We start from the raw sequence: 13,307 nt of genomic DNA on the forward strand, positions 1-13,307 counted from the left end.
CGTGCTCGGCGGACGACAAGGTGTACCGGAAGTTCTCGTTCAAGGCGGAGCACGCCAACATGCGTACGTACTACTTCGCGGCCGACTCGCGGGAGCTGATGGTGCAGTGGATGAACGCGCTCAGCCTCGCCTCGATCCTGCAGGACACCTCCAGGTATGCCGACGCAGCGTGGCGGCGGCACGTAGCTAGATTAAAACGCCACTGTGACGGACGTTCCGTAACACATCGCTCCACGAAGCAACTGTCCGAATGGGGCGGGAGTCATTGGATGATATACACATGTACAGACAAACAAGTGATTACAATTTCAGAAAAATTAGCTGATTTATTCGAGAGAAAGAACTTCACAAATTGAGCTCCTCCGGCCGTTATGAAAGCAGTTATTCGATTTCGAATTAATTGTTGGATGTGCTTCTGAAGGTTATCGTGCCAAATTCTGTCCAACTGGCGTCTTAGATCGCCAGAATCCCGAGCTGGTTTGAGGGCCCTACCGTGGTCGCCAGGGGGAACGGATTTTTGTACTGTCCCAAGATGAAGCGCCATGTTCTCACTAACCCTCGTAAATGGGTAGTGGATATACTGCCGATTTGAGACTCAAGCGACGAAAACGGCCGCATGGAGAGCCGAATGCAGAATTTGCATACAGGGATATCATATAACATAAGTCTTCTAGGTACGGTGCCGCATCATCTTTTAAAATAACTACCACGGGATCTTAATCACAGTTAAGCTAGCCTTCTTCTGTGTCTACTGGCGTTGCTGTTGTTGTTCTTGTGGTCTTCAGTCCTGAGACTGGTTTGATGCAGCTCTCCATGCTACTCTATCCTGTGCAAGCTTCTTCATCTCCCAGTACCTACTGCTGCCTACATGCTTCTGAATCTGCTTGGTGTATTCATCTCTTGGTCTCCCTCTACGATTTTTACCCTCCACGCTGCCCTCCAATACTAAATTGGTGATCCCTTGATGCCTCAGAACATGTCCTACCAACCGATCCCTTCTTCTAGTCAAGTTGTGCCACAAACTCCACTTCTCCCCAATTCTATTCAATACATCCTCATTAGTTATGTGATCTACCCATCTAATCTTCAGCATTCTTCTGTAGAACCACATTTCGAAAGCTTCTATTCTCTTCTTGTCCAAACTATTTATCGTCCACGTTTCACTTCCATACATGGCCACATTCCACACAAATACTTTCAGAAACGATTTCCTGACACTTAAATCAATACTCGATGTAAATTTCTCTTCTTCAGAAACGCTTCCCTTGCCATTGCCAGTCTACATTTTATATCCTCTCTACTTCGACCATCATCAGTTATTTTGCTCCCCAGATACAAAACTCCTTTACTACTTTAAGTGTCTCATTTCCTAATCTCATTCGCTCAGCATCATCCGACTTGATTCGACTACACTCCATTATCCTCGTTTTGCTTTTGTTGATGTTCATTTTATACCCTCCTTTCAAGACACTGTCCATTCCGTTCAACTGCTCTTCCCAGTCCTTTGCTGTCTCTGACAGAATTACAATGTCATCGGCGAACCTCAAAGTTTTTATTTCTTCTCCATGGATTTTAATACCTACTGCGAATTTTTCTTTTGTTTCCTTTACTGCCTGCTCAATATACAGATTGAATAGCATCGGGGAGAGGCTACAACCCTGTCTCACTCGCTTCCCAACCACTGCTTCCCTTTCATGTCCCTCGACTCTTATAACTGCCATCTGGTTTCTGTACAAATTGTAAATAGCCTTTCGCTCCCTGTATTTTACCCCTGCCACCTTTAGAATTTGAAAGAGAGTATTCCAGTCAACATTGTCAAAAGCTTTCTCTAAGTCTACAAATGCTAGAAACGCAGGTTTGCCTTTCTTTAATCTTTCTTCTAAGATGAGTCGTAGGGTCAGTATTGCCTCACGTGTTCCAATATTTCTACGGAATCCAAACTGATCTTCCCCGAGGTCGGCTTCTACCAGTTTTTCCATTCGTCTGTAAAGAATTCGCGGTAGTATTTTGCAGCTGTGACTTATTAAACTGATAGTTCGGTAATTTTCACATCTGTCAACACGTGCTTTCTTTTGGATTGGAATTATTACATTCTTCTTGAAGTCTGATTGAATTTCGCCTGTTTCATACATCTTGCTCACCAGATGGTAGTGTTTTGCCAGTATTCTTTTTATTTATTTATATTTTTTTTTATAAAGGGTCCACTATACAGGATGAAAAAAAATTCACACACTCGGACTTCGCAGCGCAGTTCGTCATACACTAGCAATACAAAAATGTCTGTCGTAAAATTTCGTCCTGTGCATATTTCCGGCAGTAAATGGACGTTAAAGATTGGCTATATGGCAACACTGTAATCACAAGTACGGTAATACCTCTGTCAGCATGTACAGGAGATGCTGTGCAGTTGGTAAAGTGGATGGTGTTTTGGGTTAGCATGCAGGAGGTTGAGGGTTCGATTCTGGGTCGAGGCGTATGTGTTTTCTATCTGCCAGTTTCATTCTGCTATATTATATTGTAGTACAACCGTTTCTTACGCCTCATGTTTCTGACATTTAGATGTTTGGAAATTATTTGCAAAAGTACGTCGTTGGCCTTTCTGGTGCCGTAAGGTCATAACGAATGTAAAGCATCCGAACGCAGCAAGAATAGTAGTTGGTACTAATCGATGGGTCCACTGGAATCTAGCAGATGCAGTGGTGTGAAACAATTTCCGTCCGCCACGTGCAAAGGTCCGTTTAAAAGCGTGTCAGTGAAAACGATTGTACTTCCATTTCCATGTTCGTAGTATGTAAGCGCAAATGTTTTATAGAAGAGCCGCTGTAATCGTTGTTCGACGACAGTAGATGCCGTACCACGCGGACTACATTTAGCAAATAAAAATACATTCGCCTCGACTCAGAATCGAACCCACGACCTCCTGCATGCTAACTCAAAACACTATCCACTCCACCAACAGCACAGTACTGCTCATATGTGCTCTGCATTCCTGTTCTGTACATGACATTACGCTTCAATTGGAAAGCGTAACACCTCTTGAATCTTGAGGTCTCTGTGGAGGATGGGCTGTGTGAGGCTCCACGAAGAACAAGATACACGCTCGCAATTACACACCCCCTCAAACAGCTCGTTGGGAGATAGATGATCTTTGAGAGTGCAAGTTTCAGTGGTGGAAAGCAGACGTGAGATCTCGTTAGGCAAGGGGTAATGTTGTATCTGTACTAGTGTTTTAGCTGCACACAGAGGAGGGCAGTGAGAACCATCATACAGTAGCCATGTTACCCTTCGTACCGCCAAACGCACGGCTTCCAGTAGCAGAGGGAGCATCACCAGCAGGAAATGAAGGGAGGCTTTGTGGAAGGATGTCTGATCCCATGAGGCGGTCGCCAGTGATCCCCGTTCACACATTGAGGCTGAACCGATGCTGATAATTCTATTTCCCATACTCCACAGGTGGATACTATGAAGGTTGATAACACCGCCCCTTACAAAGATAGTCTCATCTGTGACTAGGATGTCTGACAGAAACCCCAGCACCGTGGTGGCCGGTTTTACGAATCAGGGACAGAAATGTCGCCACAGAAGCAAGTATCAAGGCCAGCACTCCTTTTAAGTGATACGGGTAGTGGCAGTTGTGGAGAATGTTTTACATCAATGGTCGTCAAACTTCGTTGCTCAAGAGGAAATACTGACACTGTGGAGATGATGATGTTTGGTTTGTCGTGCGCTCAACTGCGCTGTCATCAGCACCCGTACAAAGTTCGAATTTTTTACATAGTCCAGTTTTTTTTACACAGTCCAATCTAGCCACTGTCACGAATGATGATGAAATAATAAGGACAACACAAACACCCAATCCCAGGGCAGAGAAAATCCCAAACCCGGCCGGGAATCGAACCCAGGACCCCGTGATCCAGAGGCAGGAACGCTAGCCACTAGACCAGGAGCTGCGTACACGTTGTGGAGAGGCACCTTTGGCCACATATGTACTGGACTCTATTATTAACAGATAAACTACATAAATTAGTATGTTATGAACCCCCAACAGACTAGCTAAGGTAATGGCGTGGTAAGTTGACCGGCAGCCTCAAAATAGATATCGTTGCATATTGGCGCAATTCGGAACACTTTGTGGCGACTATGATCTGTTTCAGATCGCGCCCAACCTCTGCAGCCTAACAGATGTAACATTGTAGTTGCGTATTTTATCTAAATTCAGCAACTGTAGTTGTTTACCACTAAATAATCAGCATCCAGTACCATAAAAAACATTTAAATTCGTAACCGGCTTCAGGCACTTAGCGTCCTTCTTCAGACAGTTATAACGATCGCATTATATGCGTCAACAATAAGGTGCATGCAGCGTATTGCTATGGCGTGTGGTTCACAGTGCCTCTGCGTAAATGGTATAAAGAAGCCAGTCAACAAGAAAGATATCGTGCCAGAACTGGCATGATGTCTGCACTTGTTGTTTGGCAACTTTATACCATTTTTGTACACGCACTATGAACCACACGACCACAGGAATATGCTAGAGGAGAAGGAGGAGGAGGAGGAGATTAGAGTTTAACGTCCCGTCGACGACGAGGTCGTTAGAGACGGAGCACGAGCTGAGATTAGGGGAGGATGCAGAAGGAAATTAGCCGTGCCCTTTCAAAGAGACGACCCAGCATTTGCATGAACCTATTTAGGAATATCACAGAAAATCAAAATCAGGATGATCAGACGCCGGTTTGAACCGTCGTTCTTCCGAATGGAAGTCCAGTGTGCTAAGGACTGCGCCACCTCGCTTGGTAGCACTATGCTGCATGCATCTTATTGATGACACTCGGAAATAATGCGATAGCTATAACCTTCTGAAGAAGGGGACTGAAACCGGTTAAGAAAATTAAATTTGTTTAAATGTAACTGATTCCCGATTATTTCGAGACACACACTGTAGCTGCGTGGTGGAGAGTTCTTGATTTCACTACGTGTGCGAATGACTGATTAATTTTACTATTTGTACTTCTTGTTAAATGCGCTATTGAATATGTGATGCTATCACAAACGTGTGCTTAATTATTTAAATTACAATTTTCTTCTATACACAGCGTTGTATTGCTATTCCTTGCTATACACAAATAGCACATTTGAAGATGTTGTTTGTAATGCTCTTTCACGAATCCACGTTACTCCTATGTCACAATTTATGCTATAGCAGCTGATCAGTACGAGCTGCGAAGGCCCCTGAGTTGTCAGTACTGGAAGATAATCAAGAAAACATCGCCACTGTACACCTTCTGCTCATGGTCAAATTCACCAACGCCAGTTGAAATTAAGAACGTCTTAAAATAGTACTCTGTGAGCATTTTTGTCAGTTACTGAGTAGGAAAGCTACACCCCTAAGAAGCGGTTAACGTTAGTTAACGTTTTTGGGTTCAGTTGTTACTTCCTAGATGCATATTATTATGAAACACGGCTGAGAACCGCAGGCCGCACGAATACTTTATTCGCGCTGCAGTTTGACGATCGCTGTTGTACACGGTCTCCTGCCCTACCACATGCTGACGGACTGCCTGCCTGGAGCTGGAGCTCGTACTGGCACCACTGTCGCAACTGTCTCCACCTTCGAGTCATTGCAACACCCTTGGAACGCATTTATGGCCATATGTCCGGATCATCTTTGCTGCTCCTAGCTCCTCATCATTTCCTGCAGTTTGTGACCATTTAGCGAGATCATAATGTATGCAATAACATAACTTTTATTACAATCTTAATCGTTAAATAATAATAATAATAATAATAATAATAATAATAATAATAATATCAACAATATGGGAATTGTGGGTCCGCCTTGATGCAAAACACTTTTGTCATTTATTTATTCCCCTAACTATTTTCAGTGACAAATATCGCTTACCTATGTCAATTGTATAACGCTGACGTACGTAATTTCACATTTTTATATTTATTTACTAACAGCCGCTCACACAGCTGCAGATGACATGATGTATGCCGAGAAAAGCGGCAACAGAAAAACATGCCGCAGACTGCGACAACAATTTAAAGCCATATTGTAACGTATAATAAATACGATATTATGAAAGTATTCACAGAAAACAATATTTAAAAAACAAACAGTACACATATAATAATGTTTTACAGTGTTTTATAACTATGCTATTTTCTGCATGTCTTATAATTAATGAAACCACTCATGATAGCGATATTTGTCACTGAAACTAGTTTGAGGAATAAATAAATAACTAACTAAGAAAAGTGTTTTGCTTCAAGGCGGACCCACGCTATATGCAAACACGGACCAATGGAAGAGTTCCAAGATAAGATAATAATACTTTGTGACTCATACCTTGTTATAATTATTTTCACCTGACGCCCTTTCGGTAACAGGTTGTTGTTGTTGTGGTCTTCAGTCCTGAGACTGGTTTGATGCAGCTCTCCATGCTACTCTATCCTGTGCAAGCTTTTTCATCTCCCAGCACCTACTGGAACCCACATCCCTCTGAATCTGCCCAGTGTATTCATCTCTTGGTCTCCCTCTACGATTTTTACCCTCCACGCTGCCCTCCAATACTAAACTGGTGATCCCTTGATGCCTCAGAACATGTCCTACCAACCGATCCCTTCTTCTGGTCAAGTTGCGCCACAAACTTCTCTTCTCCCCACTCCTATCCAATACTTCCTCATTAGTTATGTGATCTACCCATCTAATCTTCAGCATTCTTCTGTAGCACCACATTTCGAAAGCTTCTATTCTCTTCTTGTCCAAACTATTTATCGTCCATGTTTCACTTCCATACATGGCTACACTCCATACGAATACTTTCAGAAATGACTTCCTGACACTTAAATCAATACTGGATGTTAACAAATATCTCTTCTTCAGAAACGCTTTCCTTGCCATTGCCAGCCTACATTTTATATCCTCTCTACTTCGACCATCATCAGTTATTTTGCTCCCCAAATAGCAAAACTCCTTTACTACTTTAAGTGCCTCATTTCCTAATCTAATTCCCTCAGCATCACCCTACTTAATTAGACTACATTCCATTATCCTTGTTTAGCTTTTGTTGATGTTCATCTTATATCCTCCTTTCAAGACACTGTTCATTCCATTCAACTGCTCTTCCAAGTCCTTTGCTGTCTCTGACAGAATTACAATGTCATCGGCGAACCTCAAAGTTTTTATTTCTTCTCCATGAATTTTAATACCTACTCCGAATTTTTCTTTTTTTTCCTTTACTGCTTGCTCAATATACAGATTGAACAACATCGGGGAGAGGCTACAACCCTGTCTTACTCCCTTCCCAACCACTGCTTCCCTTTCATGTCCCTCAACTCTTATAACTGCCATCTGGTTTCTGTACAAATTGTAAATAGCCTTTCGCTCCCTGTATTTTACCCCTTCCACCTTTAGAATTTGAAAGAGAGTATTCCAGTCAACATTGTCAAAAGCTTTCTCTAAGTCTACAAATGCTAGAAACGTAGGTTTGCCTTTCCTTAATCTTTCTTCTAATATAAGTCGTAAGGTCAGTATTGCCTCACGTGTTCCAGTGTTTCTACGGAATCCAAACTGATCTTCCCCGAGGTTGGCTTCTACTAGTTTTTCCATTCGTCTGTAAAGAATTCGTGTTAGTATTTTGCAGCTGTGACTTATTAAGCTGATAGTTCGGTAATTTTCACATTTGTCAACACCTGCTTTCTTTGGGATTGGAATTATTATATTCTTCTTGAAGTCTGAGGGTATTTCGCCTGTCTCATACATCTTCCTCACCAGATGGTATAGTTTTGTCAGGACTGGCTCTCCCACGGCCGTCAGTAGTTCCAATGGAATATTGTCTACTCCGGGGGCTTTGTTTCGACTCAGGTCTTTCAGTGCCCTGTCAAACTCTTCACGCAGTATCATATCTCCCATTTCATCTTCATCTACATCCTCTTCCATTTCCATAATATTGTCCTCAAGTACATCGCCCTTGTATAGACCCTCTATATACTCCTTCCACCTTTCTGCTTTCCCTTCTTTGCTTAGAACTGGGTTTCCATCTGAGCTCTTGATATTCATACAAGTCGTTCTCTTATCTCCAAAGGTCTCTTTAATTTTCCTGTAGGCGGTATCTATCTTACCCCTAGTGAGATAGGCCTCAACATCCTTACATTTGTCCTCTAGCCATCCCTGCTTAGCCATTTTGCACTTCCTGTCGATCTCATTTTTGAGACGTTTGTATTCCTTTTTGCCTGTTTCACTTACTGCATTTTTATATTTTCTCCTTTCATCAATTAAATTCAATATTTCTTCTGTTACCCAAGGATTTCTACTAGCCCTCGTCTTTTTACCTACTTGATCCTCTGCTGCCTTCACTACTTCATCCCTCAAAGCTACCCATTCTTCTTCTACTGTATTTATTTCCCCCATTCCTGTCAATTGCTCCCTTATGCTCTCCCTGAATCTCTGTACAACCTCTGGTTCTTTTAGTTTATCCAGGTCCAATCTCCTTAAATTCCCACCTTTTTGCAGTTTCTTCAGTTTTAATCTACAGGTCATAACCAATAGATTGTGGTCAGAGTCCACATCTGCCCCTGGAAATGTCTTACAATTTAAAACCTGGTTCCTAAATCTCTGTTTTACCATTATATAATCTATCTGATACCTTTTAGTATCTCCAGGGTTCTTCCATGTATACAACCTTCTTTCATGATTCTTAAACCAAGTGTTAGTTATGATTATGTTGTGCTCTGTGCAAAATTCTACCAGGCGGCTTCCTCTTTCATTTCTTAGCCCCAATCCATATTCACCTACTATGTTTCCTTCTCTCCCTTTTCCTACACTCGAATTCCAGTCACCCATGACTATTAAATTTTCGTCTCCCTTCACAATCTGAATAATTTCTTTTATTTCATCATACATTTCTTCAATTTCTTCGTCATCTGCAGAGCTAGTTGGCATATAAACTTGTACTACTGTAGTAGGTGTGGGCTTCGTATCTATCTTGGCCACAATAATGCGTTCACTATGCTGTTTGTAGTAGCTTACCCGCATTCCTATTTTCCTATTCATTATTAAACCTACTCCTGCATTACCCCTATATGATTTTGTGTTTATAACCCTGTAGTCACCTGACCAGAAGTCTTGTTCCTCCTGCCACCGAACTTCACTAATTCCCACTATATCTAACTTCAACCTATCCATTTCCCTTTTTTAATTTTCTAACCTACCTGCCCAATTAAGGGATCTGACATTCCACGCTCCGATCCGTAGAACGCCATTTTCCTTTCTCCTGATAACGACATCCTCTTGAGTAGTCCCCGCCCGGAGATCCGAATGGGGGACTATTTTACCTCCGGAATATTTTACCCAAGAGGACGCCATCATCATGTAATCATACAGCAAAGCTGCATGCCCTCGGGAAAAATTACGGCTGTAGTTTCCCCTTGCTTTCAGCCGTTCGCAGTACCGGCACGGCAAGGCCGTTTTGGTTATTGTTACAAGGCCAGATCAGTCAATCATCCAGACTGTTGCCCTTGCAACTACTGAAAAGGCTGCTGCCCCTCTTCAGGAACCACACGTTTGTCTGGCCTCTCAACAGATACCCCTCCGTTGTGGTTGCACCTACGGTACGGCTATCTGTATCGCTGAGGCACGCAAGCCTCCCCACCAACGGCAAGGTCCATGGTTCATGGGGGGCGGGGGGGGGGGGGGGGCGGTAACAGGTAACAGGTGTGTCAGTTTAAATCTTTGCGTCACCGGTAATCGAACCCAGTTCCATCGCGTAAAAAGCGTGAACACTACGTTTTTGCTACTGAAAGGAATAATTATATATCTGACGCCAGTAAAATGAGAAAAAGCCGAAGGAAGGCAGCTGGTGTCTATGGTAGAATAGGGAGGGGTAAGGAGGGTGACAAATGATGTGTCGGTTGTGTGGAAAAAATGTTCTGGAAGCAGTACTGGCTGGAGCAGAGCTGAGAGGCTGTCAGGATGGCAGCTGCCTCCTCAGCACATGCTGGAAACGAACGTTATAGGAGTCCAGGCAGGGACCAGTAATTTGGAGCGCTCATTGGCGCGAGCGAGAAATAACTAACGGAACTGCCTGCGTGCGGTTATTAAGTCTGGCTAAAAGGCAGGCATGTTAAAACAGATGCGGGGATAGCAGTGGACCTCACGAAGTGGTGGAGTCAGCTGGCAGCTCTCGCGGTTTTAAAACGGGAGTAATGAGGCCCCTGGGACCCAAATGTGGTTGTGGAGGTGCGGCGTATATGAAGTCGGGAGTGGGTGATATTCAGTGATCAATAAATTTGGTGGAGGAAGCCAGAAAGGACCCATACTTAGCATTGCATCTGAAAAAATATAGTCGATGAGAAGTAAAACACAAACTTCTGCATTCACAATTATAGCTCGTTGGAAACCTATAATCAACTATACCAACAACTAATGCACAGCTCGATTTTCAAGGAAGGAAGGAGAGAAGAAGGTGTTAATTTTAGAGGAGGAATAAGCAGTTTTAAGAGTTAAGATGTATCACGTAAACTGCATAACGACATTCACTGCTTATACACTCTAACATGATGACCAAAGACAGTAACAGTGTGTCTGACATTCCAAAGACAATGTGAGATTCGATATCTCAAAAACAAATGAAACGATTTATAAATTATTGCAAGATTCCGCACACTTTGCAACCCAATTACATATTGATGCATATAAGTTGTCTCTATTGCTTATTACAAAGTACGCAGCTAGCATATTCGCACTACTGATAAGAATGTTTAGGTTGAGCAGCAGTCGATTATGACATAGCTCCGTTATGCATAATATACTTGACAGCTCTATGGACCTTTCAGATAAATATTTTTCCGCTTCTAAAGTGTCCGCATGACTCATTAAAATACACACAGCTTGCAGACTTATCATAGTCGCAAGATTTGTACGAAAACTCGAGCAAAATGAAATTGTATTGTATGTAAGATTTCGCACACTCTGCAAGCACAATAAACTTTTAAATTAAATAGTTCAACAACTAAATTTCTGTATTACTTATTAAAATACATGCAGCTACTGATAAAATGTTTTAGGTATATCTCACACCTTGAATTTACAATGAAAAAGAACACGCAAAATCCTCACTAAATTCAGTTTCTAGTTCTGTGTCAACGCATTAGTTTTCGAAACAAAAGCACTACATACTCGTACAGACATTATGTCTTGTGTTTTGACGATCTCTTGCGTACACTAGATCCATGAAAGTGTTTTTTTAGGGAAATATGGGCTGCATATACACAGATCTGAGTCGCTGAGTCTTGATATCTCGCTAAAGAACAGTAGCGTCCAGAGAGTTTTACTGAATTTTTGGAGTTAAATGAGATCTCACAATTTTATGCTCCACCATGCAGTGTAGAGGGGAATTGCTCCATGTGTCAGCACAAGCATATAATACGACATGTTACATTTGATTTCTCTCGTTTTTGAGTAAAGTTGAGGCGCAATTTCTCGTATCTTCATCTTTTTCGCTCCCCTCCCATACTGGAGATAAAAAATGTTAGGTGATGACTGTACACATAATCATACTGAATACACTTTGCGTGTTTGGATACTGTTGCAATCTAATATTTCATTTAATTTGATTGCTGATACATTTAGAATATTTTGGCATTCGACAAGCATTATACATGAGGTAAAGTAATTAATTTTAGCCTTACAATGGTTTTTATTTCATTTGCAATAATTATTCCTATCGACTACATTTTTCTAGTGATACATTATTTTCACTCCCACCGCCCCCCCCCCCCCCCCTCTTGCTGGCACATACTATAGATTTCACAGTCAGACTTTTCTTTTTTTGTTTCCTTTATTGTATTTAGATTCCCCCAAAACGGTGCCTTTTTAAAACTGTAACATGGAGAAAAGTTGTGAAAGTGAGAATATAAAAACAAAGGGTTGGTGATGCTGAGTAAAACACATAGTAATTAGGCAAGCACAATTAATAAACACTACGACAGTTTGGTTTCTGTTCGCAAGAGATAAAAAACACACCTAGCGACAGTTTGGTGTCTGTTCGCAACACTTGAAAAAGGGTACGCAGAACACTGTACAGATTTATAGACGGATACATATGGAATGTAACCGGCTGCAAACGCTGTGATAAGCGCACTTTTTGCATTACTGTTGCGGTGTGCAGACATTTTAGAGTATTATGACTTTTGACAAACACCATAGATGTGGTAAATAAATAATTTAAGTGCCTAATGTGTCTTAAAATAAGTCTTGTCCATAGATCGAACTTTAAATGTTTTTACCCCTGCAGATACCTGTTCATGAAGCGACACAGAGTTCGAACATTTGACAATTTTAACAGAGCCGCTATCTATTGTTGACAGTCAGCAACTGGGATATACAACAGCAGTTGATTTTATTTCGCGTTTTCGGGAGTTACAGAATGATATTTATAATAAAATTGTTGTAAGACAGCTACATGTTACCAATTCGTTATTTATATTTTAGAAGCAAATGTTAATTTTTCATTATTAATACATAGTTTATTTACTGGTTCTTATATTGGTTAGCAAATGGTATATAGCTTCGAATGAAATTCACTGATGTGAGAACGAATGCGGATCCTATAGGTCTCTCGCAAACTGGATCCCCCCCCCCCCCCCCATCCTTTGGTTTCCCCCATCCTCTCCCGCCCTAGCCCGCTGCCACGCCTGTACCACAGTGTCCTGCCTGGTCTCAATCTCCACACGCTCCATACCCTCACCCAAGGTGGCTTCCGCCAACTCCCCCTCCCAGATGATGTTCTAGTGCCTTCCGTCTATCCCTCCTACCAGATCTAATTCCTCCTTCTTCCCCCCCCCCCTCCTCAGGGCTCCCTCTCCCCCTTCCCTTCCTCCCTTTTCCCCTGCCGAACACCTTCTTTACCCTTTTCACCCCATCCCCCCTGGGCTTCCAGCACCTTTCCTTCCCCCTAAACTTCTCCCCTCCTACCCCCCCTCCTGGTTTCCCCCTACCATCTCTCTCCCCTTTTTCTTCCCCTCCTGCCATCACCTGGTGATAGGTCCCCTTCGGTGCAGTGATTTTTGATATGTTTACGTTGTGGTGTCTGTGTTACTCCAGTGCTGTATGCAGTGCGACGTTCCACCAGCACCAGCAGTGTCCCAGTGTCATTCATTTGTGTTCCTACTGTGGTGTTTCTTTGTTTTCATGTAGACTCACAGTGTTCATTCCCCGCATGTGTGTATGGCTCTCGTCTATGTTATTTTTAAATCTACCGTTTCTACTCATGTTTTTGTTCTTGTTAATTCATCACTTTATA

General features: G+C 42.3%; 1 protein-coding gene across 1 annotated transcript in view; it reads left to right on the forward strand.

Annotated features, from left to right (window-relative positions):
* The window catches only part of LOC124805452, a gene marked incomplete at its 5' end in the record, with an annotated part of 688,368 nt that overhangs the window by 79,654 nt on the left and 595,407 nt on the right, over nucleotides 1-13,307 (forward strand). The window contains one exon of the mRNA XM_047266014.1: nucleotides 1-238. This exon is cut by the window's left edge and continues 57 nt beyond it. Coding sequence (XP_047121970.1) covers nucleotides 1-238 — 238 coding nt within the window. The remainder of the gene's footprint in view (nucleotides 239-13,307) is intronic.

The sequence above is a fragment of the Schistocerca piceifrons genome, chromosome 7 (assembly GCF_021461385.2).
Source record: "Schistocerca piceifrons isolate TAMUIC-IGC-003096 chromosome 7, iqSchPice1.1, whole genome shotgun sequence".
Classification (NCBI taxonomy): Eukaryota; Metazoa; Arthropoda; class Insecta; order Orthoptera; family Acrididae; genus Schistocerca; species Schistocerca piceifrons.